At 38.1% G+C, this 27,539-nt stretch overlaps 1 protein-coding gene across 2 annotated transcripts in view; it reads left to right on the top strand.

Annotated features, from left to right (window-relative positions):
• The window catches only part of TMTC2 (transmembrane O-mannosyltransferase targeting cadherins 2), a 434,663-nt gene extending 426,475 nt beyond the window's left edge, over nt 1–8,188 (top strand). For both annotated transcript variants that reach the window (XM_046013513.1, XM_046013514.1), the window contains one exon: nt 5,986–8,188. In XM_046013513.1, coding sequence (XP_045869469.1) covers nt 5,986–6,165 — 180 coding nt within the window. In that variant the 3' untranslated portion in view covers nt 6,166–8,188. The remainder of the gene's footprint in view (nt 1–5,985) is intronic.
• Nucleotides 8,189–27,539: the final 19,351 nt, after the last annotated feature.

The following is a 27,539-nucleotide window of genomic DNA, read 5'->3' as shown; positions in this document are numbered from 1 at the left end:
TTTCTTGTATTCTCTGAAGGTTTTGTTTGTGTACCTATAATATTTATAGTAAAAACCCTGCACATGGCTTTACTCATGTGTTCATTCATTCATTTAATCTATCACCTGTTAATCTGTTCAACTACCTGTTCACTTGTTATTCTTCTTTCTCAAAATAATTTTATTTAAATAATCTAAGAAATGGTGATTAGGGCTTAAAACAAGTAAGGAGAAAAGGACCAAGAAGAATTAGAAGACAAATTGAAGGGAGATAATTGGGTAAAGTTGTCAAGATTAAACAATTGGATGTACATATATATGTGTCAGTAGAAAGAAAGACAAGGAATCAAGGATAATTTATTCAGGTTTCTAGTTTGGCATTGACTGTTAAGCATGCCAGTGAGACAGAGGAGGAGGAATGATATTGGAGCAGAGCAGGAATAAGTTATCAAAACTTGGATAATTTTTCTTCATAAGACTGACTGATAATCTTTAATTCAGTAATTACTTACTAAATATCTACCTGTACAAGGCACAATAAATAGAAAGAAATCCTTTAAAATTATGTGTAAATACTCTTTTTCATGAATATGGTTCTTTTTTAAGTTTATACCATTACTTTTTAAGCATTAAGGTACTATTACTGTGCCAATAAATTCAGTTGGGTAAGCAATTTCAACTGAATGAATACAGTTGAATGATAGCATGTAGCCTTCGTTAAGTTAGTAACTATTTGAAAAAAAAGAGAATCCATTAAAAACAGCCTGGAAAAGTCATTTAAGTTTGCAAATTATATTCAGAAGTTAAAGGTGATTATCTTGAAAACATCCCCCAAATTTAGTGTCTTAATTAGTAGCTGGAGAAGACTAACCTCAGAAATTCCTCCTCAAAAGTTATCTAGTTCATACAACAGTAAATATACGACTATATGGATGAATTCAGCAACACTCTAAATGGAAATAAACAGATTTATAAAATAGGAATATGGGTCAAATATTTCTATCTTCCTCTTTTTCAAAGCTTCTGTTGCCTCTTGATTTACCCTCGCCAAAGGGAAGTGATTCACAGGCACTAATGGGATAAGAAGACCCAATTGTTGGGGCGCGTGGGTGGCTCAGTGGGTTAAAGCCTCTGCCTGTGGCTCAGGTCGTGTTCCGGGGATCCTGGGATCAAGCCCCGCATCAGGCTCTCTGCTCAACAGGGAGCCTGCTTCCCTTCCTCTCTCTGCCTGCCTCTCTGCCTACTTGTGATTTCTGTCTGTCAAATAAATAAATAAAATCTTAAAAAAAAAAAGAGCCAATTGTAGTGTAGATTTCCAACTCCTGCCTCATCAGACCATCTCAACTAAGCTCTTTTCCATTTTTTAGGTTCTACCCAAATTCTCTCTTCAAAGTTCTACATTTTAGTCCTGTTCTCAGTGGAAACATGAGTGCCCAATCCTAATTGCCCATATGATTTTACTATTCCTCCTCCATAGATATGTCTCCAAGACTACATAATAGGCAAAGGTCAGGAAAATAACTTTGTCTACTAATCCCGTGTGCTCAGGATAGCTTGTGAGCTCACCTGAATTCCTTGGGAGCCTCAAAGTTGTTAGACTAGAATCAGACCTGCATAATCTTGCCTTTGCTCTGCCCTACCCCATTATACACCTATTACTTGAATTTTGCTTATTTCCTCCAATGTTGGAGAAAGAAGGCAAAGACCACAGTCCAGTAACCATAAAGTCATAATTCCCCAGAGACTTGAAAAGCCGTCATCTCCTGCCTCGGCATGGCTACCAGTCAGCCCTTTTGATGTAAAGCATCTGTCTTTTTCAAGGAAATGAGAAAGGTCTGGTTCTCCTTTCTAGTCTGTGAAGTGGGAGGCAGTATCATTTGTTGTACGGAACTACAAGCTCCATTTTACTGGGTTACAAGCTGCTGACTGTCTTTGTTAACATGCTGAAAATTTCATCGGCTGTCTTTAATAAAAGATGTGTGTGAGGGAAGACATCAGCCATTGTGGTTGGGTTTCTGTTCCTCAGCCCATGAGTCACAGCAGGCAGAGAGAAACAACATCACTGTATCATCAGACAGCCAGTCACCTGGACCTCTTGCCTATCAGTTATGTGGCTACGGAGTCTTTAATTCTGTTCACAAACTTATACATGCTCCTATTTGGTTATCAAAAGGCTTTTTATGCCCCCTCCTGTCTATTACTATTTAGTCACTTACAGCTTCTGTTAATGAAGTTTCACTTGAACATTTACTACTGTAAATAGTGGCATGACCAAAAGAATTTACTTCGTGGGAGAAAAGACATTTGATCTGAAATTTTTTGTTCTGTAAGGGACTTCATCCTCCCATATGAAACTTGAAAGTTGGACAGTAATATGACCTGAGGTTAAGATCAGGAAATAACCTCTAGGACACTGCTTCTCAAAGTGTAATGAGTGTGCAAAACACCTGGGGATCTTTTTAAAGTTCAGTTGCTGATTTGCTAGTTGGTATCTGAAATTCTGCATTTCTGCCAAACTCCCAGGGGATGCTGAGGCTTCTCCCTGAACTAGAGGCCAAGCCAGAAGATGTACAGGCATTCAATCCCTTGGGCATCCAGTAAGCTACCACTGTTCACTGCTGAGATGCCTTGTCTTTGAAGAAAGAAAACAACCATATAACAAAAAGTAACTTATATCTAGTTTTATTTGTGAATTTTTAACAAACACATGAAACTGTTTATGTCAAAATTACTGTTGACACTTTCAAGCTGTTATCTAAGGCAGTGGAACCTGTTACTTGGGTCATGTTTGGGCATACATGCAATTTCCCTCAGTTTCCACTCACTCAACCAAGAAGCTATCGTGATGTTTCATTTTATTTTTTTAAGATTTTCTTTATTTGTTTATTTGTCGGAGAGAAAGAGAACACAAGCAGGGCAAGCAGCAGGCAGAGGGAGAAGTAAGCTCCCTGACAAGCAGGGATCCCCATGCGGGGCTTAGCCCCAGGACTCTGAGATCAGGACTGGATCTGAAGGCAGATGCTTAATTGACCGAGCCACTCAGGTGTCCCTATAAAAAGCATTGCATAATGATAGGTGTTTGTAGGTTTTTAAAATAAAAATCTTTTTTATTCTAGTAAGATAGACATACTCAAACCAAAATGTTATTACCTAAACATAGAAATCACTAGCTGCTTAAAAATATTATGTTCTTAAATGTATACATTTTTAGTTTACTTGGATTTTTACTCTTTACAGAACACAGTGAGTATATGTAAACTTTTATGGGCTCTGTTTAACTTCCTAATGTCAATTTTTTATTATTTTTTGTTTAATGAATAACATGCTAGGATGGATAATGCAAAATTGAAGTTATTCCCAAAAAGCTGTTATAATTCGCATCCAGAACTCATTTTGATGACAAACTTCCTAATTGTGCTTTTTCTAGAATGATATTCAGCTTTCCCTTTTCATCATTTGATGGTAGGGAGGTGTCTTCAAAGTGTTCCGGGGACAGAAGAACCCAGGCTGTGAAGCCTATTTCACCATGCGTTTTCACATCTCTCCCTTCCAGCTTTAGCCTGAGAAAGGCCACGGAGCTGGGAAGGGTGGTAGAGCCAGGCCACAGATCCACAGCATTGGCTTTCCGTGGTCACTGGCAGGAGTTTCCGTTTTATGTTTTTGAGATGATAAGGAGACAGAGGAGAAGAGGGAAAAGCCCATAATATTGTATACTTATGTAATCTCAGCAGCAATTCTGCAAAGCGAGTACTGTTATCATCCCGTTTCTGGAAGAAACTGAGGTCTCGAATGTTCACTCAGCTTGTCTAAGTGCACACGGTACTGAGGCAGAGCTGGCACTGGAAGCAAGGCTTTGTGACTCTGTGACTTTTGAGTGTTTTTAATAATCCCTTGAATTGTAATTATACTGAGGCACGGATACTTTGATAACTAAAGCGATTCAAGAAATAATGACTACCCCACAGAGCCATCTGGTTTCTTTCAGCCCCCGTCCCTGGGTCTCTTCTATTTCTGGTTAGCCAGGAATGGTCTCCAACTGGGGTCCTCCCTCCCCATATCCTCTCTTCCCACTCAGGATAGCGGAAGTCTAAACATTTTATCTACTTAGCATCTCTAGTAATTCAGATTGTGAACACACTTTGCCATTAGTGTAGTCGCTGTTTATTGATAGTTGTGCTAAGCCCTGTAAGGCATCAAGAAACTCAAGATAATAACGGGCAGAATGATAACAGAGTTCTTTTGGGAAGATAGAGTAGGTGGTGCTATTTTGGGTTCCCAGGGTGGAGCTTCATTGTACATGTAATTTAGAGCTGTGTTTATTTGGACTAAGACTTAAAATTAGAAATTGACCATCTGTATTTTCCTTGATAAGTATGGAGTCATCCTGACCAAAAAGTTTTTTGAAGGTCAGGCATAGCTTATATTTGCAATATTATTTTTGGAAAAGAAAAAAAGGATGTAGAAAAGTTTGAAAATAATGCCCCGTAGTTGAGGACTTGAGAGAATTTTGCTATATATCCAGAAACATTATGTAGCCATTGAAATAAAAATTGTAAGTATGTATAACACATAAAAATCATAAATAGGCATGTGCTGTATACCTCAAGTAGAATAAAAGGAGGAAAAATATGATAGCGGACCTCACCAAGATCACAGTCGGTGGTTGAGCAAGAATTCAAATCCAGACCTCTTAAAATCCAAATCTGATCATCTCTTTCCAGTTGGTTTATTCTGAGCTATTCAGCCCTGCCCCCCAGCATTGTTTTTGGTTCAAAAATAATTGTTTTCACAGTAAAGAGTGGAGTCACTTGAATTTAGCTGAAAAATGCACACATTTTGTGAAAATACTGAATTGTAAAAATAATTGTGAATTATTTTACACTGCATCACAGAGTTGCCAGGACAATTAATAGTTGACACCATCTGTAAAATGAAAACACAGTCTTAGCATAAACATTTTTAGTTTTATCTGATATTTGAAATATGCATTTCTGTAACTGCCAAAATATTAGCTGCTCTGTTAGCCAGAAAGTTCCAGCAATAAGACAAGAGCAGAACAGCCTTTATTTGTAGATAGGAAGCAAAGTATTTTTTTCCTTTGGGAAGAACTTTTTTGTTGTTAATGAATGTCTGAGAATTTGGGGTTGGAGACTGTTGTTTTAGGTTAATGGTACATAACTCATATATATATATATTTTTTTTTAACTTGGCCTTTCATATGATAGTTTTTTATTGCAAATATCACACATTACAAAAAATTTTGTGCTGGAGAATCACAACTACTTTTAAGCAAATAATATAAAACTTTTCTTACAGAAGTTACGTTTTTCTGTACTATATTATATCAGTTTTTGTATATTGTTATTTTGCTGTATTTATAATAAACATTCACCATTAGAAGTTTGAAAGATTGACTTCAAAAGGAGATCTTTGTTTCATTAAACTAGTTGGATTAGATTTGGAAAGGATGTTAGTGGTTACATTTGAATTTTTTTTCAGGGTTTTTACACTGAAAACAGTAAGATTTTACAAATTTTTAACTTATTTACTTATATTTGCCTAAGTGGCCTGGGATATTGCTAAGGAGAGGAAACAAAGAGTGGGTGGATGTAGATTTATCAGGTTTTCCAACTTAATATTTCTTGGCATTGAGTTGAAAAAAGCGCAGTTTTATCTGAAAATGTCGGATTTTTACCTTTTTTCTCAGAAAAGTACAGTCTGACTAGGTTACTAGGTTTTCATATGTAACCTATGCTTTCTCATTAAAGAAGAATATTTTTCAAGCTGCCTGCCCTGTTTAAAGCACAAAGTACACCAGCTGTTTGAAAACTTTTTTTTTTCTTCCTAGTTATCTTGCCCTATTTGTATAAATTGTTAAATTGCTTCCATAGAATGCCTCCAGACATAAGGGAATCATTTGCATAAGTGGATGAAGATTTTTGTCTTCCATGAAGGAAAGCTCGAAACAAGACTCTTAATCATTTTCCTCCCTCTCTCTGGTTCCAGTATCCGGCAGCTCTGATGAACCTGGGGGCTATTCTCCATCTCAATGGCCGGCTCCAGAAGGCTGAGGCCAACTACCTGCGGGCGCTGCAGCTCAAGCCAGATGACGTCATCACGCAGTCCAATCTCCGCAAATTGTGGAATATCATGGAGAAGCAAGGTTTAAAGACTTCCAAGACTTGACACTGGAGGGCAGTACCTCGCCCTCCTCCATATTTGGAAGCTGGCTTCATGAATGAACAGAACTTCCCAGCAGTGCTATGACAAGAGCTAGTATGGACTTCAAGACGGGGGCAGAGGTCACTGAGGTCACTGCCACTTCTGGGAGTATTCACTTTGCTGTTGGCACAGCCGTTAACACCAAAAAGGGGAACATTGGAAACCTCCTGAAGGATGTAATTGTTACCCATAGAACTATAAACCAGAGCACTTAAAACAGGATCTTATGGCATTGGGAGGTGTGGGGGCGGGGAGGGGAGGAGGGAGGGAATCTAAGTTACAAATTTTGCTCATTTTTGAAAGCTAATTTAGAAATTATATTGTTCCTTAAACACTGTGAGAGGAAGTCAGAGGGTCTGTTCAGCCCGATAAACTATTAAGATCAAGTGTTAATAGGAATGATTCAAGTGTGGTGTGAATCCCAGTGAGCTGGCCAGTTGTCCTGATGCTGCTGTCTTCCCTCTTCCGGACAGCCTGCTTATCAATTTCTAAAACTTAGGAAAAAAAAAATTTTTTTTTTAAACTACGTCAGGATCTGTCAGAATCTATAGTTATTCCCTGACTATTGCACATAACATTTTATGATTTGGATGTCACAGTCTTCATTTCTTTTGGACAGCATGTGCTTTTCATGTTCTGAGCAGAGCTAACCACGTTTCACACTGGTGTTGCAGGACGGGTTGGGGAGACCTTATAGGTGTTGGCAGGCATTTTTTATTTTAATGTTGCCAACATATTCCCCCAAACTGCCTTGGAGAATTCATTGCATTAATTCTAAGGCTTTTGAAATGGCTCTTCCTGGTTAATGCACATGCTTATATAAGGATTACATCTGAAGAGCTTAAAAGTGATCTAGTTCGGATAACTAACCAGCAGCTGTTAGACAAAAGGGAAGGTGCTATGTGCTTCCCAGATGTTACTGACTAAAAAATCAAGTCTGTGCAAAAAAGTGTATCATAATGGCTGCCAATGATTTTATATTTTGCAAAGAGTTGGTATAAAATGCTAATCCCTTTCTAATGGGTTCCTAAACAGCAATGTTGATGTTTTTAAGGAGTAATTTTTATTGTGTTTTGCTCTTCCTTTAAGACATCAAAAATGACCTGTTTTAAGCGATAGTAGAGTATAGCATCAACCCGTGTGTTTCTAGGTCTTCTGCCAAGTGCTTTTCACAGTTGAACACTAATTTCACTAGCATACTGGTATTTTACTTCTTTACCTATTAGTAACCACTTCAGTGATCATTACACAAGTAAAAATGAAGTAGAGAAAAACATTTATCGAACATTTTTTTGGCTTGGAAACTTTACTACTAAAAATTAACTTTGCAAATGAGTTCACTATCAACTTCATAGAGAAAGTAGCTATAGAGTACCCTGCATATTTATTTATTTATTATTCTACCATAGCAAAATAACAAAACAAAACTTGATTCATTAAGTCAGTTCTTTGCAACTGAAAATTAGCTTTTTCTCCTTTCCTTTAACACTTCATGTAAATATCGGTCAGCATCCCCACTAAACGGAGGCTGGACATGCAAATATATCATCTTATGTTTTCTCCATATCTTAAATGTTTTCCTACATATCTGAGTAAAGTGAGATGAAGAATTTAAAGTAGTGTTCCTATGGCATTAGTGTTTTTTTTAAGAAGGGCAGATGTAGTGAGAGAGCTCTGTTAATGGCATTAATAAGAAGGCCTTCCTAATGTGTATATTATTTCATAGACATTTCATGGAAGGGGCCAAAAGTTAAATTATAACTAAATCACTGTGTTTTCAGAATGATATTTAACATTTAACAACAGCAAACCCATGGTCAAACCAAAAATGTGGGTTGAAGTGTATTTTTCATCTCCTAGTGCATTGGCAATTGCTAAAAAAAAAAAAAAGTAAATAAGGAATTTAATATAAGGATATAGAGATAAATTCAATGTCTAACATTTTTATTTATTTAAATAGTTATTGACCTATGATGACTTCCTAGTCTTAACAACATTTTATGTCTTTTTGTTGTTCATGTTCTTCCTTTCACACACTTGGTTCTTAATAGGTTCGCTGATTGCACACAGTAGAGGCACTTCATTTTGACCCAGTTCCCAAGTAGCATTAATAATTGGGCCTGTGTCATAAAATGCATGATCTTTAATAGCTAAATGTCCCTGACACCTTTCACTACAGGGCTGGGCTTAGTAACTGACCAACATGGGGGGAGGTTGGGGGGGACTAAAGATCACGGTTAAAAAAATGTCTCCGCTCAGGGATTTATGGTGGATTATTGCAGACAGTGCTAAAAATATAGAGCACAAGACAAGTTTACTAAATTAAAGTTTTATTTTTTGAGAAACTGTTATTTGTATAAATTATCAAGATTTGTAGGCTTTCCTTTTGTAGAAATAATTGTTTTATGTGCCAGAGAATTTCAATTTTGTTTTCAACAATAAAGCATTGATAACAAACGTGTTGTGTAAATCTTTTTTAAAATCTATAGCAACAAAACTTAACGGCTGTCATGGATTTTAACAGAAATTGGAGAAAGTTTGAAAAAGGTAGAGACTGAGAGTCAAACCGAGATACATCAAGGCTAATGTATAACCAATAATCATTAATATGTAATAGTTATAATAATATTAAGGATTGCCTGTAACATCCGATTCGCCGCTTTCCAAAAAAGATGACGTAATTTTTTTGTTTTATTGATGAACTGTAGAAAAGTGTTAGGAAATAGCCCAAGCATAGCCCATTCTCTGCCACATAGTTTATTTAGTTAAAATGGTCATATTTAGAAGACCCTGATTCTCTAGTCATGATCCTAGAAGAAAGTACAACCCTGTTTGGTTGAGAGACTTGAGTATGGCACATTCAGGTATCAGTTACAAGAAAACCTTGATCCTAGACAAGGTGCAAACTGGCAGAAAATTTGATCATCTTGTTAAAATTGTCATTGCATAGTAACATAATTACATATTGCCTGATGGCTTTGTTAACGATAAAATTGGGGGCACCTGGGTGACTCAGTTGTTAAGTGCCTGGCTTCAGCTCAGGTCATGATCCCGGGGTCTGGGGATGAGCCCCATGTGTCAGCAGGTGTCTCCTTGTCTCTTTCACTCTGTCCCTCCCCCTGCTGGTGCATGTGCACATTCTCTTTCAAATAAAATTTTCAAAAAGAAGGATAGAATTTAGCTATAAGGATTTTACTTTTAAACATCATATGGATGTGGAAGGTTATATTCCAGCTTTTTAGTTAAGAACCCAGAGTTCAGAGGTACAAAATAACTTGCCCAGGTCACAAAGCTAGCAAGGAGCAAGTGTGTCCCTGTGGTGTCCTGTGCTTATACACCCTGTGTCCTATGAGCCCTCATGCTCTGAACCCAAGTCCAGAGATGAGGTTTCTCATTCACCTTGGCATTTGTCTAGCTTTTCCATCTTCCACAAATCATATTCTCTACCTCTCACACTGCAGATGACCAAGAAGGCTGAAGGAAGTTGTTGTGGACTGAATGTTCATGTACCCGCCCCCCTCCCCCAAATTCCTATGTCCATAGATTGTTATTAGGAGATGAGGGAGCAGGAGAGTGATTAGTTGGTGAGGACAGATCCCTCATGAGTGGGTTTTGGTTTCTATTTCATTGATTTCTGCTCTGATCTTATTATTTCTCTTCTCCTGCTGGGTTTAGGCTTTCTTTGCTGTTTTTTCTCCAGCTCCTTTGTGTGTAAGGTTAGGTTGTGTACTCGAGACCTTTCTTGTTTCCTGAGAAAGGTTTGTATTCCTATATACTTTGCTCTCAGGACTGCCTTTGCTGTGTCCCAAAGATTTTGAACAGTTGTATTTTTATTTTCATTTGTTTCCATGATTTTTTTTTAGTTCTTCTTTAATTTTCTTGTTGACCATTCATTTTTTTTAAAGATTTTATTCATTTATTTGACAGACAGAGATCACAAGTAGGCAGAGAGACAGGCAGAGAAAGAGGAGGAAGCAGGCTCCCCGCCTAGCAGAGAGCCCAATGTGGGGCTTGATTCCAGGACCCTGGGATCATGACCTGAGCCGAAGGCAGAGGCCTTAACCCACTGAACCACCCAGGCGCACCTGACCCATTCATTCTTTAGTAGGATGCTCTTTGTATTTGTATTTGTACATGATACACCGTGTATTGGGGTTCTTTCCAACTTTCCTCTTGTGATTGAGTTCTAACTTCAGAGCACTGTGGTCTGAAAATATGCAGGGAATGATCCCAATTTTTTGGTACTGGTTGAGACCTGATTGGTGGCCCAGGATGTGATCTATTCTGGAGAATGTGCACTAGAGAAGAATGTGTATTCTGTTGTTTTCGGATGGAATGTTCTAAATATATCTGTGATGTCCATCTGGCCCAGTGTGTCATTTAAAGTCTTTATTTCCTTGTTCATCTTTTGCTTAGATGATCTGTCCATTTCAGTGAGGAGGGGTGTATAAGTCTCCTACTATTGTTGTATTGTCAATGTGTTTCTTTGATATTATTGTTAATTGGTTTATATGATTTGCTGCTCCCATGTTAGGGGCATAGATATTTAAAACTGTTAGATCTTATTATTGTACAGACACTTTAAGTATGATATAGTGTCCTTCCTCATCTCTTATTATGATCTTTGGCCTAAAATGTAATTTATCTGATATAAGGATTGCCACCCCAGGTTTCTTTTGATGTCCATTAGCACGATAAATTGTTTTCCACCCCCTCACTTTAAATCTGGAGGTGTCTTTGGGTCTAAATGAGTTTCTTGTAGATAGCATATCAATGGGTCTTTTTTTTTTTTTTTTTTTTTTTTTTTTTGGGTCCATTCTGATACCCTGTATCTTTTGACTGGGGCATTTAACCCATTTACATTCAGGTTAACTCTTGAAAGGTAGGAATTTAGTGCCATTGTATTGCCTACAAAGTGACTGTTACTGTAGATTGTCTCCTCCTTTCTGGTCTACTACTATTGGGCTCTCTCTTTGCTTAGAGGACTCCTTTCAATATTTCCTATAGGGCTGGTTTGGAGTTTGCAAATTCTTTTAGTTTTTATTTGTCCTGGAAGCTTTTTATCTCTCCTTCTATTTTCAATGACAGCCTACCTGGATATAGTATTCTTGGCTGCATATTTTTCTCATTTAGTGCTCTGAATATATTGTGCCAAGCCTTTCTGGCCTACCAGGTCGCTGCGATTACGTCTTCTGTCAATCTAATATTTCTACCGTTGTATGTTACAGACATCTTGTCCAGAGCTGCTTTCAGGATTTTCTCTTTGTCACTGAGACTTTTAAGTAAGTTTTACTTACTTAGATAATGAGGTATGGGTCTATTTTTACTGATTTTGAGGGGGGATTCTCTGTGCCTTGATTTTGGGTGTATTTTGGTCCGTTAGAAGAAACTACCTCCCAAAATTTTAAAGAAAGAAAAACATATATACACAAAAATAAGAGTAAATACGATGAAGGAATGGGATATGATTGTGAAGATGAACGTTTAAAAATATTCTAAAAAAAAAGAATTGCTAAGAAATTGGTTGAAAAAAGAAAAGAAGAGGAAAGAATGTAATCAGGCTGGAGAGTAGAACAAAGCCAAGCTCATGATTTAGGGTATATTTTGATTAGAAGAAATTGCATCCCAAAATTTTAAAGAAAAAAAAATCTATATGTATACAAAAAATAAGGTTAAATACAATGAAGAGATAAAATATGACTATAGCAATGAAAATTAGAAAAGATTTTTTTAAAGGTGTTGATAAGATAAAATAAAAAATGTTAAAATAAGAAAGAGGACATTTAAAAAAAAATAAGAAAAAAAATGAAAAAATTTAACTTTGAAAGACTAAAGGAGGGGCGCCTGGGTGGCTCAGTGGTTTAAGCCGCTGCCTTCGGCTCAGGTCATGATCTCAGGGTCCTGGGATCGAGTCCCACATCGGGCTCTCTGCTCGGCAGGGAACCTGCTTCCCTCTCACTCTCTCTGCCTGCCTCTCTGCCTACTTGTCATCTCTCTCTGTCAAATAAATAAATAAAAATCTTAAAAAAAAAAAAAAAAAAGACTAAAGGATCATGGGGAAAATCCATGAATTCTATGTGTTGCTTTCCCCTACCTCTGAAGTTCTGCAGTTCTCATTGATCAGTGAACTTGATCTTGGCTGGATGTTCTGGCTAATCTTCTGGGAGAGGGGCCTGTTGCAGGGATTCTCAAAAGTCTTTGCCGGAGGCAGAATTGCATGGCCCTTGCCAGGGGCCAGGCTGAGTAATCTGCTGGAGTTTATTCTTGGGAGCTTTTGTTCCCTGAATGCTTTCTGTAGAGCTTTGGAGGACAGGAATGAAAATGGTGGCCTCCCAATCTCCTGCCCGGAGGAGCTGAGAGCTCAGGGTCCCACTCCTCAGTGTGCCCTCAGAGAAAAGCAGTCCTTCCCATCTCCCTGGTCTCCGGCCATGCTCTAACCTCACCTGGCCTGTGACCGAGTGTTTCTATCTCTGGCGCAAGGCCCCTTTTGGAATCTCCAAAACCAGCAGATTCCTGCCCCGCACTCCCAAGCCACTCCTCCTGGAGGAGGAAGGTGAGTCTCCCCAGATGCTGCTGCTTGTTGGGGTTCCTGTTCAAAGAGCAGGGGCCTGAATGTGCCTTGGATCACAGTTTAAGGTAACCCCGAGCTGAGAGCCCCTCCTTGGCTCCATCTCTGTAGCCGGCTTCCCTGCTCTGAAACCTGGGAGTTCTGCCACACTCAGACACCCCTGATCTTTCTGTGACCCTGTGGGACCTGGGACCACACTGTCTCTGCGAGGGCTCCACCCCTCTACTTAGACTCTGGAGTGACGTCCCTCAGTGGAGCAGACTTCTAAAGTTCTGATTTTGTGCTCCACTGCTCCACTGCTTACCAGGAGCCGGCCTCTACCCCCATGGTCTCTCTTCCCATATATCGCCTTGCATTCACTTCTCTGCACATCCTACCTCCCAGAAAGTGGTTGATTTTCTGTTCCTAGAATTGCTGCTCTTCCTCTCTTCGATCTCCTATTGAGTTTGTACCTGTTCTGAATGGTTTGATACCTATCTAGCTGATCTCCTGGGATCTGATGTCATTTCAGTCTCTGACTCCACCATCTTGCTCCTCTGACCTCAAAATACAGTTTTCACCTGGACTGAAAGCCCTCTATTCTGAAACCAGTAAAAGCAGGGGCCATGCCTTTCCTTTTTGGCACTGTTTCTTCAGCCTGGCACACTGGCGCTGAGTAGAACATAAAATATACTCTAAAAGAAAGAATTCCATTTATTACTTGCTCATGATCAACCTGATACATTTTTTAAAACTCTTTTTTTTTTTTTTTTTTTTTGTCCATTGTGATACCCTGTATCTTTTGACTGGGGCATTTAGCCCATTTACATGCAGGTTAACTGAATTCCAACTTTTCTAAAAAGTTGGAATTGGGGCTTCAATAACTCTTTGCATTTGATATTTTCGTCTTAGGGCTTCATTTTCTCATAGTGTATGTATATTTCTAGTACAAAGAAAGGAAATGCATCTAAATCTTGGTTATTTTTGCTATTACAAGGGAGGAAACTGGGTTTCTAGGGATAATTTAAGAATAACAATAATTCCAATTCATTTGTATGTGCCTTTGGAATATGAGTTTCCACTTCATTTACATATTTTCAGTATTACAGAATTTTCTTCCTACTATTTAAATCTCGTGGGTGTTGCTAGAAAACTTGGGTTAAGCATTGGACCTGCCACACACTGGAAGGAGAGAACAAGCTGAAATGGCCATGTGATTGTTCTCACTCTGTTCTGCTGAGTTTTGCAATAGAGAAAGATGCATGTGTACCAGGACTTGAACCTTTCTTGCTGTGTCATTTTGGGTGGTCTTCCTGCAGGATGTAATCAGAGAAGCCTTAGCGTTGGCTTTCATTCCATCTGCCACTTCACCACATACCGGCCTTCTGCTGTTATTTGTAGAACTTTGAGATGGATTTTTCCCCCTGCAGCACTGCTGGGATTTGAAGTTCCATTAACTTGAAATTTCTGTGACATTTTTCTTCTAAGTTTTTCAAAACGTTTCCTCAACTTCTTACAACTGCTCTCTGATGTTATTGTGTTATTCATCTACTTCCAAAGATTGGACAGCGAAACTTTTGTTTAGCTAGAAAACTGTTGGCTGGAATAAAACGTTGCAAATATGTGAGACAACTTGTTGAGGTCATTAATAAATACTTAGAAGGATCTAAGAAGTTAATACAGTATCTGAAACGGTGTTAGGGAAAAGTTGCTAGAGATCCTAAAAGGAGAAGGTCAAGGTGGAAATGGAAAGGATAGACACTTGGGGAATTGACTATTAATTGGGACTGGAACCAATTAAATTTTTGTCATAGAGGTGGAGGATCTTCTTAGAACAGTTTGAGACTGTGTCCTTTTTGGTTGCCCAATAATCTGTCATTGTATTGCAAGGGGGGAAAATGTTACAAATAAGAGAATGGTTTATAATACAACCACAGGAGAGGCTGAAAAAATGTTCAGCCAGTTGAAGACTAGACTAGAGCTGGTTATCTATTCTGATCTGAAATATATTGAATTTTTCTCCTGCCATGTTTGGATTTGACAGGAATTGCTCTCATTCAAGACAAAGCTGTCAGCCATTCTCCAGTCGGATGGAGAGAATAGAGTTCTATGTTTCAAGTAATAGCTGAAGACTTCTAGAAATACTTTTTCTAATAATTTCTCTCATGTCTCTTCCTTTTCTGTCTCAGAAGACGCAAAGGAAGTAACTCCTCTAAGAACTTCCTGTTGGTAATATCATGGAGCAGCTAGAGACTTTAATGAAGTTGTCAAAACTGTGGACGAAAAAATCAAGCAATTTGATTTGTTTTCAGAAATGCCAAAAATCTCATAAAAGTATTTTGCATCTGGATAGTTCTCTTGTATATTGTAAAAGATTATTTATTACCAGAAAATCAAGATTGGCAAGGAAGGAGAGAGATGAGTATGTGTGCATGGGGAGCGGAAACAAGTGATTAACTTTGGTTTTCATGTGGGCCCTTTGTTCTAATCTCCTTTAGCACGTAATGGCCATGATGACTCTAACAATAATAATTGGGTTTTTGACTGTGCAGACATTAACTTATTAAATTACATGGAGCCAATTAATAATCTCAATACATTTTCATTTTTAATTCTCTGTGCACTATTTTAAATATGTTGTTATGCTCAATGTTTGGCTGCGCTATGTTTCCTTTGCAATAGGCTACTTTTCTGTAAATGTGCCTTGCCTATACTTTATGATAATGACAATTTGGGAAATTTCCCTGGAATTACAGTGTTTCTTTCATTTATTTATTTATTTATTTGACAGAGAGAGAGATCACAAGCAGGCAGAGAGAGAGAAGGGGAAGCAGGCTCCCCGCCAAGCAGAGAGCCTGATGTGGGACTCGATCCCAGGACCCTGGGATCATGACCTGAGCCGAAGGCAGTGGCTTAACCCACTGAGCCACCCAGGTGCCCGAATTACAGTGTTTCAACGCATAGTTTTAGAAATCTGTCCTATGCCACCAAATATTTAAATATTACTACATTCTATTAATATTTAACTGGATAATTTTATATTAAATGATACAGAAGATTTCATCAATATCATGTTTTACTATATCCCATTGGGTATAACTTTTCCAATTGCCCTGTCAATACTATTTATAAAATGTGACTTATACAAGCAAAGCCTGTCTCATTCTACAAAGTCAAGGAAATTTTGGGTAATCTGTTATCACTTCTGTTTATAGAACTAATTACTGTTTGAGCTTGTATTTGTTCCAAAATTTTGCTCTGTGAATGATGCTGAAGATGAGTTGGTCTGCTGTTTCTCAAGTCACCACAAAGTGATACTCGAAATACCAGTAGTGTGACATCAGAGATGTGAACACAGGATGTGACCTCTGCAGCTGACAAGTGAAAAGACCTATAGTTTGGGGCAGTCAGAGGACGTAGCTAAACTTATACACCCACAGTGGATCCAGTGTAGTAGGTAACATGTTCAAGTACAAGCTGCAGGTTACATCTTTCATGGCCCAATACCAACCATCCAGAGTTTGTGAAAACACCTCTTCTTTGGAGTAAAGGACACAAAGCTTGCCAGGAAAGATTTGATCATGGATTCTTCATGGATTGCATACACGGAAGATACTACTAACTGAAGCTCCTATGTCACTAAATTCAGTTTGGGTTCCTTGCTTAAGACATGAACTCTTCATTTTAGAATAAATTTATGAAGCATACCAAACCAAACACAGCTGGTCTAAGTAAAAGTGGTACATGGAAGTATTAGGGTAGGTTAAACTGCTTTCAACGATCCATTCCTGTCATCTGCTGACAGTTCTCGGTTATTTTTCTGACGCGGCCATGGTGCATCAGTGATCCAAAGTTCATTTACCTATTTTAGCAGAAGCAATGTGTAAGATTACAGACACAAACATATTGGGGGGTGATCATGAAGACATTGGCAAGTTTTTCTTTCTTTATTTTACTCGAGTCTATTCTATGTTAAAAAAAATGTTTTTGGAGCATACTAGCTACATGAAAGCCCTTTAGAGGCCAGAGAATAATTGTAAAGTGTGGATAGCGTGTCATTTTCCTACTGTGATATAACAACAGTAAATATATTTGCTGCAAATCTTTATGATCATAGGCTAATCTATTTGATTCCTTTTCAAGCTTATCCGCCTTCTTTCTTTTATATACGTGCGTCTGCGCGCGCGCGCGCACACACACACACACACACACACACACACACGCACACACACACACACACACACACTTTCATTGTGCGGCTGGGAAGTCTGCAACTAAACATAAGTCCAAACATTTGATCCTCCAGAGAGGAAGTCATTATGAGGAATGAGACATAATTTGAGGTGTTTTGATTAACAGAGGAAATAAAGAGAGATCAAAGCTTTTGTCCTTGGGTGAGTGATTTAAATCCAGACAAGCAGGAGTCAAAAGGAGATGAAGGCAGACATTTCTTAAGATACTGTTATAAACACCTTAGCAAATCTCTTTTCACACTCTCCTATGCCTGTCACAATCAAGCAGCTGCTGTGATTCATCGAATCACTCTTTTATATAAGGCACTTTCTTGTCCTTATTTTGGAAAAGAAATGCCACTCAGAGAGAAGATAGGACAAATGTATATTTCTTGCTCACTGTTTTCAGGATAAAACTAATTACCAAACTGATCTTTAAATGTCTTATTTTTTAAATGTGTTTCTTCTTGGAAACCTTAGTCAAATGATCAAACAATATGGATTTTCTAGTACAGAAAATAACACACCAATTCTGAGCACTGATGAAAATAAAATGACCACTGGACCACTTCAATTGTATCACCTTTCTTTGGCTCTAGCTCCCCAGGTGATACCGTATCTCAAACAAGGCAACTCCATTCAACTCACCCCTTGAAATGTCAGGGCTGTGGGGCCTTTCTAATAGATATAAATCTGAATGAACAAAGTTTCATTTCACCCTTTCATTCTGAATATTTTGTTCTTATTATATTTTCTGTATGCAGAGCATTTCAGAGTTTTCAAAAGGCCTCATATTTTTTATATTTAGCTTTGAAAACAATTTGGCAAAGCAGGCAGGAGAAACATGATTATCCTTAAACCCAAACTCCAGATGAGGAAGAAAAGCTCAGAATAGCCATGTAACTCAACTAAGATCACATTCAGAAGGAAGACAGGTCTTTCTCCTAATCTTGGGACTTTAGTCTAAACCCTGGGTAGGCATTAGTGGATATGGACACAATCAATACACTAGGGGCATTTTGCTCCCCTTTCTTATTCTCTTAGTTTCTGAGGATCAGATAGGATTGAGGAGTGTTTCCATCTGAAAGACTTTCACTCAAAACTGGAGACCAATTGCAACTATACACCTATACGGTGGGAGGATTGGGGAACAAGAAGGGATCATTCAATTATAAGAATACATAGGGGTCACAAAAATATTTAATTTTTTTAAAAGATTTTATATATTTATTAACAGACAGAGATCACAAGTAGGCAGAGAGGCAGGCAGAGACAGAGAGGGCAGCAGGCTCCCCGCTGAGCAGAGAGCCCGATATGGGGCTCGGTCCCAGGACCCTGAGATCATGACCCGAGTCAAAGGCAGAGGCTTTAACCCACTGAGCCACCCAGGCGCCCCTAATTTTTTTTTCTTTTAATCAGCCACCTTGTTACCTTTATTTGTCAGTGGTGGGCATTCGGTATCCATTGCGTCTTTTTAAAGTGTTGTACCTCCTGAAGCTTATTCTTGTAATCCAGGTGTCAGCTGATCTCTGCCTGATGTTTGGCCATGCTGTCTTTCATGGGGTGTCTGGTGTGGCTCCCTAGCTTTTGTGAATACCTACCTCTCATATCCAGAGGCTCTGAGCCCCTGTTTCTTTTGTTCTCTTACGGCTTTTTACATTCCCACCAGCAATGTATGCAAATTCCAGTTTCTCTCCATCCTCACCAACACTTGATTTTCTGCCTTTTTGATTATAGCCATCCTAGTGGATGGGAAGTGGCATCTCATTGTGGTATTTGTTTGCATTTTCCTGATGGCTAACATCATATCATTTTAATGTTTAAAATTTTAATAACAGTAAAGTGTGCCAAGTGAATTAGGGGAATAAGCAATATTGTAAAATACTGGATAAAGGACTATTTTTCTCTTTTCTCTATATAGCTTTAATGTTATTAACTAATTAAGATAATGCCTCGCTTATAAAACTAACTCTCTTGTGGTGCTTGACTAATGGATTTTTGCAATTCATCATGCTAGAACTAAGAAAAAAGAGCCCCCTTACTATGCAACATGTTGCCTCAGAACAGTTATTTTTCATATCCATTATCTTACAACCTTATCCCATTCAGCTACATTTATACAAATAATTTTAAATGCCTCCTACTGCAGAATTTAATTTTGATTGATGGAGACTCAGTCTCAAACGTACAAAGAGTGTGCTGCTGAGGGAACCAAAAAATGAGTCAGTTGTTTAAGAACATGCATATTCTATTTCACCTTTTAACTTTAACTAGAGATCATAAATGAACCTGAACAAAATAGTCCATATGCCAGACTTTTGTTTTTGAATTTGGTACATTCAGTAAGATTCTTTTTCAATTAATAATAAACAGTAAACTCTGAATCCACAAATAACAGATATATATAATTTGTAAGGTGATTAAAATTAATCACTTTCTGCGCAGACATCTATGCCAAACCCTATTAAAAGTTTCATCAGTTTAGGAATTTCTTATCTAAAGGGTCTATTTGCCCTCTCTCTCCCCATAATTGTCTTCAATAGAGTGAACTTGATTAATGGGCTGTTTCATTTTTCAGGATAAAGCTAACATTTTCCTTTTCCCAGCAATGCTAGCAAATTACTTGATTAATATCAAAAAGCTCTCATTCACACATAACCTTTGAATAAACAAGTTGTGATACTGTTGGCAACACGCTACGAGGGATTCCTGTAAGTAGGCTATAAAGGAAATTGCCTTTGTAATTCAATGTATAAAGAGGGAGCCTGTTTTTTGCTTGTTGCAAATCTTCCCTCCCCCACTGCCAAGTAGAGAATATATAATGATACTGAGCTAGAGCAGAATGCAGAATATCCTTTTTCAATGCTGGGGTTCCATTTGCATTTCTCTCACCACTGGAAGCCCAGGAAGAAAACTGTGAAACATTTATGGGACTTGAATGGAATTTCTAATTCATAATTTTGGGGGGTTCTCCAGTTTTCCCCTGCAATGTGGCAACAGAGAGTCATCAATCCCATATTAACTGAAAGATATCCCTCCCAAAGACTTCTGATATTAATTACATAAAAACCTGTGCCTGGATACCAGCTGCTCTAACGGAGCAGAGAAAAGCTCTTTATGAATAAGAAAAAAATTCTAGGTTGAAGTGGAAAGAAAAGAAAGGAAGTAAAATATTACAGACTGATCATATACCAAATACTTCTTTTTAAGTCCTATGCATGTAGAAAATAAAACTTACCATTAGTTGCAACATTGTTAGTTGCCTATCCAGTAATCATTTCTTTGTTAGAGACAACTGTTACAACACCAACTTTGTCATAGCTTTTTGCCCAGATCTAGTTGATGGGTTATCATTGGTCCCAGCCAGGGATCAGCAAACTATGGACTCATGGGCCAAATCAGGCCTGCCATCTGTTTTTATATGGCCTGGGAACTAAGATTAGTTTGTACATTTTTGAGTGGTTGAAAAAAAATCAAAAGAAGAATAGTGTTTCATAATATGTGAGAGTTATATCAAATTTCAGTGTCCATAAATAAAGTGTTATTGGAATAGAGCAACACTCAATCATTTATGGATTATCTATGGCGGCTTTCATGCTAGAATAGCAGAATTGAGTGATTACAACAGAGACTGTATGGCCTGCAAAGTCTAAAATATTTACTATCTGGCCTGTTAAAGAAAAAGTTTGCCGACCCCTGGTCTAAGCCAATTGTGATAGTCCTGTCTCTTGCTTTTCCAGGCCCCAGTCCAGCTGGCAGTGCCCATGTGACAATGAAATGCAAGCAGAGGTCTGCTGGGGGAAATTCTGGAAAGGCTTTGCTTTCTTCATAAAAGGCTGGCATCTTAACACCCCTCAGGTCTTGAAAATAAAAGTGAAATCTGGATCATCTTGCAACCATGGGCTGATGAATATAAGAGTAAAAGCCAGAAAAAAGAAAGAACCCTGAGTTCCTGATAAAATATTTAAGCAGCTGAACCAAGACCAATACCTGCTTTAGTGCCAAACTTCCCATTATGTGAGAAAAATTGCCTTTGTCTGTAAGACAGTCTTCACTGAGCGTACCATCACTTGCAGGCAAACACCCTCCTCACTGACATGCTCCTCTTTCTGTCCTTTAGGCACAGAACCTATTACTCTCAATTGCATCAGAAGACCTGTGGAGTCCAGAGGTCACTTCCTGATATTTTTGAAAAATGCAGCAAGCAGAAAGCCATCTAATCTCTCCGCAGGTAAAGACACATTTGAGTTTGCTCATCCTAACAAACTAGTTTCCTCAGTAGCGTTATCTTGATACCTGGGAAAATGGTTGCGAGAACAGTCTATTTTCCTTTGTCATTACAAACAGTTCATAGCAGAAGGTCGTCTACACGGATGTTGGCAGTGGCACACTACTCCCTGTCCCCACCTCTCCTCCACCCGAGTTACACATTCTACCTTCTGTTTTCCGATAATGTTTAGGTTCAAATGCTGCTCCATTCATTACCTAACATATATTACTTCAGTTTACATACTCAGCTCTGGATGCCTTAAGGACAAGACCATGTCTCACTGATCTCTTTATTCTAGCATCTAGCCCAGTGTCTCATACATTATAGGGGATGAAGGAATGAATGGGAGGACGGTAGGCAGTTGGCAGTTGTTTGAGAAACAAATACAATGTGGAACACAACAAATATATTCTTTAAGTTATCAGATGTTTACTCAGTGCCTATTCTATGACCTTTTCTGGGTGATGGGGATAAAGTGATGAGTAAAACCAGTATCAACATAAAAGCTAGCATTTATTGAGTATTTACTAAATGCTGAATACTACTCTAAGCACTTTACAAGTATTGACTTATTTAACCCTAACAATAATCCTGTTTTCATTCCCATTTCATAAATGAAAAACCCGAGACACAGAGATGTTAAGTATCTTGCTCCAAATCACACAGTGATTTGGACTTAGTGAACATAATGTGATAGACTTAGGACTGGAATTCATATCCAGTCAGTCTAGTTCTAGGATACTACTTTTTCTTACACCGTATTTTCAAGCTGCTTCTCTGATATACTAGGTTTGGGGAATGAAGAAAGCCACTGCCATCCATTATGGGATTCTAAACCATAATAACATAAGATATAGTTTATACAGTGGGAGATCTAGATCTAGCATGCTAGGTTTTAAATCCTGGCTATAGTATGTACTATATAACTTTGACTATATTAATTAATTTCTCTGTGCCTCAGTTTCCTTTTTAGTAAGTTGGGATCATAATGTTTTCTAACTCAAAGAGTTGTTGTACTGCAAGAATTAATGCTTGTAAGAGGACTTAAAACCGTGCTTGGAATATTTTAAGTGTAAAAGGTTATTATTGCTGTTTTTATGGATGCTTTTGTAATTATTACATTATAATAACAGTAATAGCCAGCATTTACTATCCATATACTCAGTGGACATGTAATCAGACCATAAATGATCTCACAAATCATTGTACAATGACAAATAGTGACTCTGCGTTAAGCAGGTAGATTAGTCAGCATTCTCTAGAGGAATAGAACCAAAACCCAAACCAACAGGACAGTTTAGATAGATAGATAGAGCTATCATAAGGAATTGGCTCACAAAATTATGGATGCTGAGAAGTCCCAATAGTCCCTAGATTTGCTGGAGAGCCAGAAGAGCCATTAACATTAGTTGTGAATCTGAAGGCAGAAGATTGTTGCTCCAGCTTGAAGATAGGCAGAGAGCAAATTCTCCTTTATTCAGTCTTTTTGTTCTATTCAGTCCTTCGGTAGATTGGATGAAGCCTGCTTGCATTGGGAGTGTACTCTGTTTTACTCTAACAATTTAAATGTTAATTTCATGCAGAACACCCTCACAGACACACTCGGAATGATATTTCACTTTTGGTGATATTTCACCAAATGCCTGGGCACCTGTGGCCCAGTCAAACTGACATCTAAAATTAACCATCACAAGTCCATCTCTTGTTATCTTGGTACCAATATGCTTCTCCATAAACCATACTTAATCTCCAAATACAAACAATAACAAGATCATCATTCCATTGAACATGACACCACAATTCTGCAACCAACCAGAAATGTAGTAATCTCTTCCCTAGAAGAGAAGGCAAAACCCTTGAGTGATGCTTACTCCTCTCCTTGATAGCCCATAACATAAGTACTATGATGTAAATTGACAATACTGAAATACCATGATATGAAGTCAATGCATCTTATGTCATTTAAGCATAGAAGAAAGCTATATTTGCTTAGTATCGATGTATGTGTGTGTGCATATATATATATATATATATATCACATACACACAGAAACATATTCATAACAAAAATGAGGAGTAAATAGTCATAACAATTACAGTCCTTATTCTGTAACCAGTCACATGGTCATAGCTGGTATTTCTAGCTACCTTTTCCCACTACCCTCACTGTATTCCCTTTGCTTTTATCAGGCACCTCAGCTGGCCTTTTTTGCTTGTGAGGTGACCTAAACCTCCATTCCTGAAGTATTCCTTCCAGGATTGGGTTGTTACCATTTTCCATTCTCCCTTATCACAGGGCATGGTCTTACTAAGGGATACCCTAAGGGATATCCTCTATTCTAGACATACTTTCTCACCTCCATTTTGGAGTAGTAGTCCAATTTGCCCTTGGTGGTCAGGGTTAATCACCTGAGACAGTCTTGTTGATTCTGAGGAATGAGGAGTTTAAAGTGGATGGGCAGCACTCTTAACTTCCAGTTCAGTGGAGTTGCGTCTCCTAATAAAAGCATTATAAAAATTATTATATCTCCTAATAAAAGCATTCCTTCTCTGGAACTCAAACTCCTAGGTCAGTAGAGCATAAGGTGACAAGAATAGGAAGCAAAAGTCTTGCTCACAGAGGCATAGCTCGGAGATATTACCGGTTTTGTTCCAGACCATCACAATAAAGTGAATGTCGCAATACAGTGACTGTCCCAATAAAATGAAGGTCACAGTAAAGCGAGTCAAATGAATTTCTTGGTTTCTTAGTTCATTTGAAAGTTATTTTTACACTACACTGTAGTCTATTAAGTGTGTAATAGCATTTACGTCTAAGAAGCTTCTATGTAATAAAAGGAAATGATACAAAAAGAACCGAAGTGGAGAAACATGAAAAAGAAAACATGAATACAAATGAAAAATTGAGACAAAGTAAAAAGGTTGGGAACCAAGTTTTTGTTTAATTCCTCAATATTAAGTGAAAACCGTCAGGAGAAAATATAACAGAAACAATTCTCTTAACAATTTTCATGGGCAATAAGGTCAAAATGAAGACCGAACTGGATTTTCAGGAGCCCCAACATCCCATTCCAGGTCTGCCAGCCTCTTCAAACCAAGTAGGAGTCCTTGGTCTCAGTGTCCTCTCCTACAAAATGATACATCATTGGTATGTGAAAAGAGCCAAGGGTAAGAATCGGCAATCTTTAAGTCTTTCCCTGACACTTAATCTTGGAAAATTAAAACTTTCATGTACTCAGTTTTTTAAATCCGTTAAATGGAGATAATGTGGAACTTAAACTATATATATGATCACTTCAGCAGAACACTCCATGACATTTAAAAATTTTCTATAATGGGAGCTGTTTAAAAATAAGGTATTGAAGTCAGTGATCTTTAAATTCCCATAAGGCTCTAAATTCCGATTCTTTGAATTGACTCATTTACCATGTGAAATGTTAATAGCTGTTACTCTCTTATAAGTTTTGCTAGAAGAATTTCTCTCTCAATCACACAACTGATTGCATTCTTGGCCTAACTATTGGGGAACCAAAGTAAAATAAAGTTTCAGCAAAACTTACTGTAAAAAGTTTGTAAATCCTTAAAAAAGAATGGGCTATGGGTGAAAAGCCTTGCCTTGTTTTCAAATAAACTAAATTTGAGACAAAAACTTGAACCAAAATATTATAGGGTAAAAGAAAAGCACATAAGGACTCTTGAGCTCTTTCTCCCATTTTCTGTTTTGAAAACAAAATAATAATTCTAAAAAAGAATGAGAAAGCTACTCTATATCCCAAGAAATCATGACAAAAGGATAACTTTTCCAGTGAATGCCACTGAAGCTTGTAAGAAGAATAAGGGAGTACTTTTTCCAGGGCAGATGATGGTTTGCAGTATGGGGTGGGGAGTATTGGTTTACAGAGATGGGGTCTGCAATGAATAGATGCTGCCAAAAGGATAGAAGAATTGGGGATGGGATAGGGACCGGTCACTCCATTAACTGAAGACCTACTAAGTGATTGAAACTGTACCACAAGCTTCCCTCTGTTTTCTCACTTAACTCTTTCATCATTTGGAAAAGTTGTTCAGTTCTTTCTAATTAAGCAGGAGGGAACCAAGATTATAAGAATTACAAAGATTGAGTCCTTGTCCAGGATTCAGTGGCTGGTAAATAAACAGATATATCATGATTAGAATAGGAGTTTGTCTGACTGTAAAACTTGCACTGTTTCCCCTCTGCCAGTCTGAGAAGTTGTTTCCCTCGGGATGCCAGCTGCAAACATACTTCAGCCAGACTTGCTGCCATTCTTCACCACCGCAGCAGTCTCCCTCCTCAGGACTGGCATACAAGGTGGCTAGCTGACCAGGCACAGGGAGGAGTATACATCTGTTCCTTTACCCCCTTGATGGTGGGAGGGAGCTTCCAAAGGTGGGAAGCATCAGTAGTGAAAACAGTCTAAGCAGGTCCCAAGGATGCCCACAGATGGCGTCTTATCAGTCCTTTATCTCAAGTTCTCTGCAGAGGGGGGAGAGGCTACTGCCAGTAATAATGTTAAAAACAGTTTGCACACAAACAGTATTTTTATCATTCATAGAGAACTTTGATGTACATACATTTTATACACATATGTATTTTGTGCACACACAATCCCATTAATCTTCATGGCCATAATTTGTGTGTGTGTTTTTTAAGATTTTATTTATTTATTTGAGAGAGAGAGACAGAGAGTGAGAGATAGCATGAGAGCAGAGGAGGTCAGAAGGAGAAGCAGACTCCCCATTGAGTTGGGAGCCTGATGCAGGACTCGATCCTAGGACTCCAGAACCATGACCTGAGCCGAAGGCAGTTGCTTAACCAACTGAGCCACCCAGGCGCCCCCATAATTTGTGGTTTTGATGGGGATACTAAAATAGAGGGATCTAACGTGCTAGCAAGTGCAGATACAGACATAGACTACTAACTCTCCTAACTACTTTCTCTTACAATCCCAAAACTCCCTGGAAGACACCTGTCTGTTTTAATAGAATTTGCCAGTTTCACAGGGGACTTGCAAAGCTTACTTCCTATTTGAAATTAAGATCCTTTACTTCCTCAGAAGAAAGCTTCTATATACAAAACATAATGGCATAGTAATGAGCTCCCTTGACTAAATCAACCATCTATGCACATCCTCAAATACTACCCTCCCTTGGCTTCCTACTGTGTCCACGGTAAAGATCAACAGGAACAGTGGGAGACTGGGCGAGCATAGAAATTGGAAGTTCAAAAAGGTTGAATTACATATAAGAATAAGCCCTTATGAATAGTGAAATCTTGGTTTAGAAAAACCACCTTTTTTTGGAAGAACCCCAGCATGGAAAGAAGTGACCCTGTTACTTAGATACAGATCTGAAACTACAAGCAATCTCTCCCTTTTTAGTTTCTTGTCTTTCACAATGTGTGATCCTGCTAAAATTGTCCTTAGTCAGTTGAACATCCATTGAACAAAAACATAGATGGCATTTTGAGTAGGTAGGAGATACTGAGAATTTATTTTAGATGAGGGTTCTCTGTTTCATGCTAATTGTATTTGATCACTGATACCTTGAGAGAAGTGCAAGGTATTCATGGGAGTTGGAACTAACATGTTTCAACAGTTTGATGTAAGAAATAATTTCTATCTACCTAGTATTTGCTGACAACAGATGAGAAACAGTGCTGTGCAAATATAATAGGAAAATCCCTTCTGGGGCTCCTGATGAATCATGTAGCAAAACATGAGATTTGGGTACAATGATCGACTCATTTTTATTTCTTTACTGAAAAATATCAAGAGCTAAAAAAAAAAAAATGGAAGTCCAACCGAGTTCATCACAGATATTCAAAATTATAGATGTGGGGAAAAGAAAACATCTATGGCAACCATTCTGAACTAATACGGAAAATGAAACATTACTTGATCTCAGATTACTTCTTTTAAATCAGCTTGGGAAATGACATAACCATATTTAATTCCTCTGAGAAGAATTGTTCAGTTCCAACCATCTGCTAAATTAAGCAGCAGTGATTATAATGAACATTTACAACAGACCGGATTCAAAAGGGGATAATAACTTTATGTATAAAACAAAGTCCTGGGAGGCAGTTGCAATCTAGAAGATGAAGATCAAAATTAGGAGAACAGATTTTTCAGTGTACTGGAACTCTAGGGGTGGTGAAGGTCAAAGCGCACCTCACATTTCCTTAAATTCTTTATTTCATTTTAAGAAAAACAGCCACCGAGTTACAGCAAACTACCAGTTTTCCAGATTCTTTCTTTTACAGTGTTTCA

This window comes from Meles meles, chromosome 7 (genome assembly GCF_922984935.1).
Source record: "Meles meles chromosome 7, mMelMel3.1 paternal haplotype, whole genome shotgun sequence".
Classification (NCBI taxonomy): domain Eukaryota; kingdom Metazoa; phylum Chordata; class Mammalia; order Carnivora; family Mustelidae; genus Meles; species Meles meles.
The sequence above is the reverse complement of the archived record's forward strand: the minus strand, read 5'-3'. Positions and strand labels throughout refer to the sequence as shown.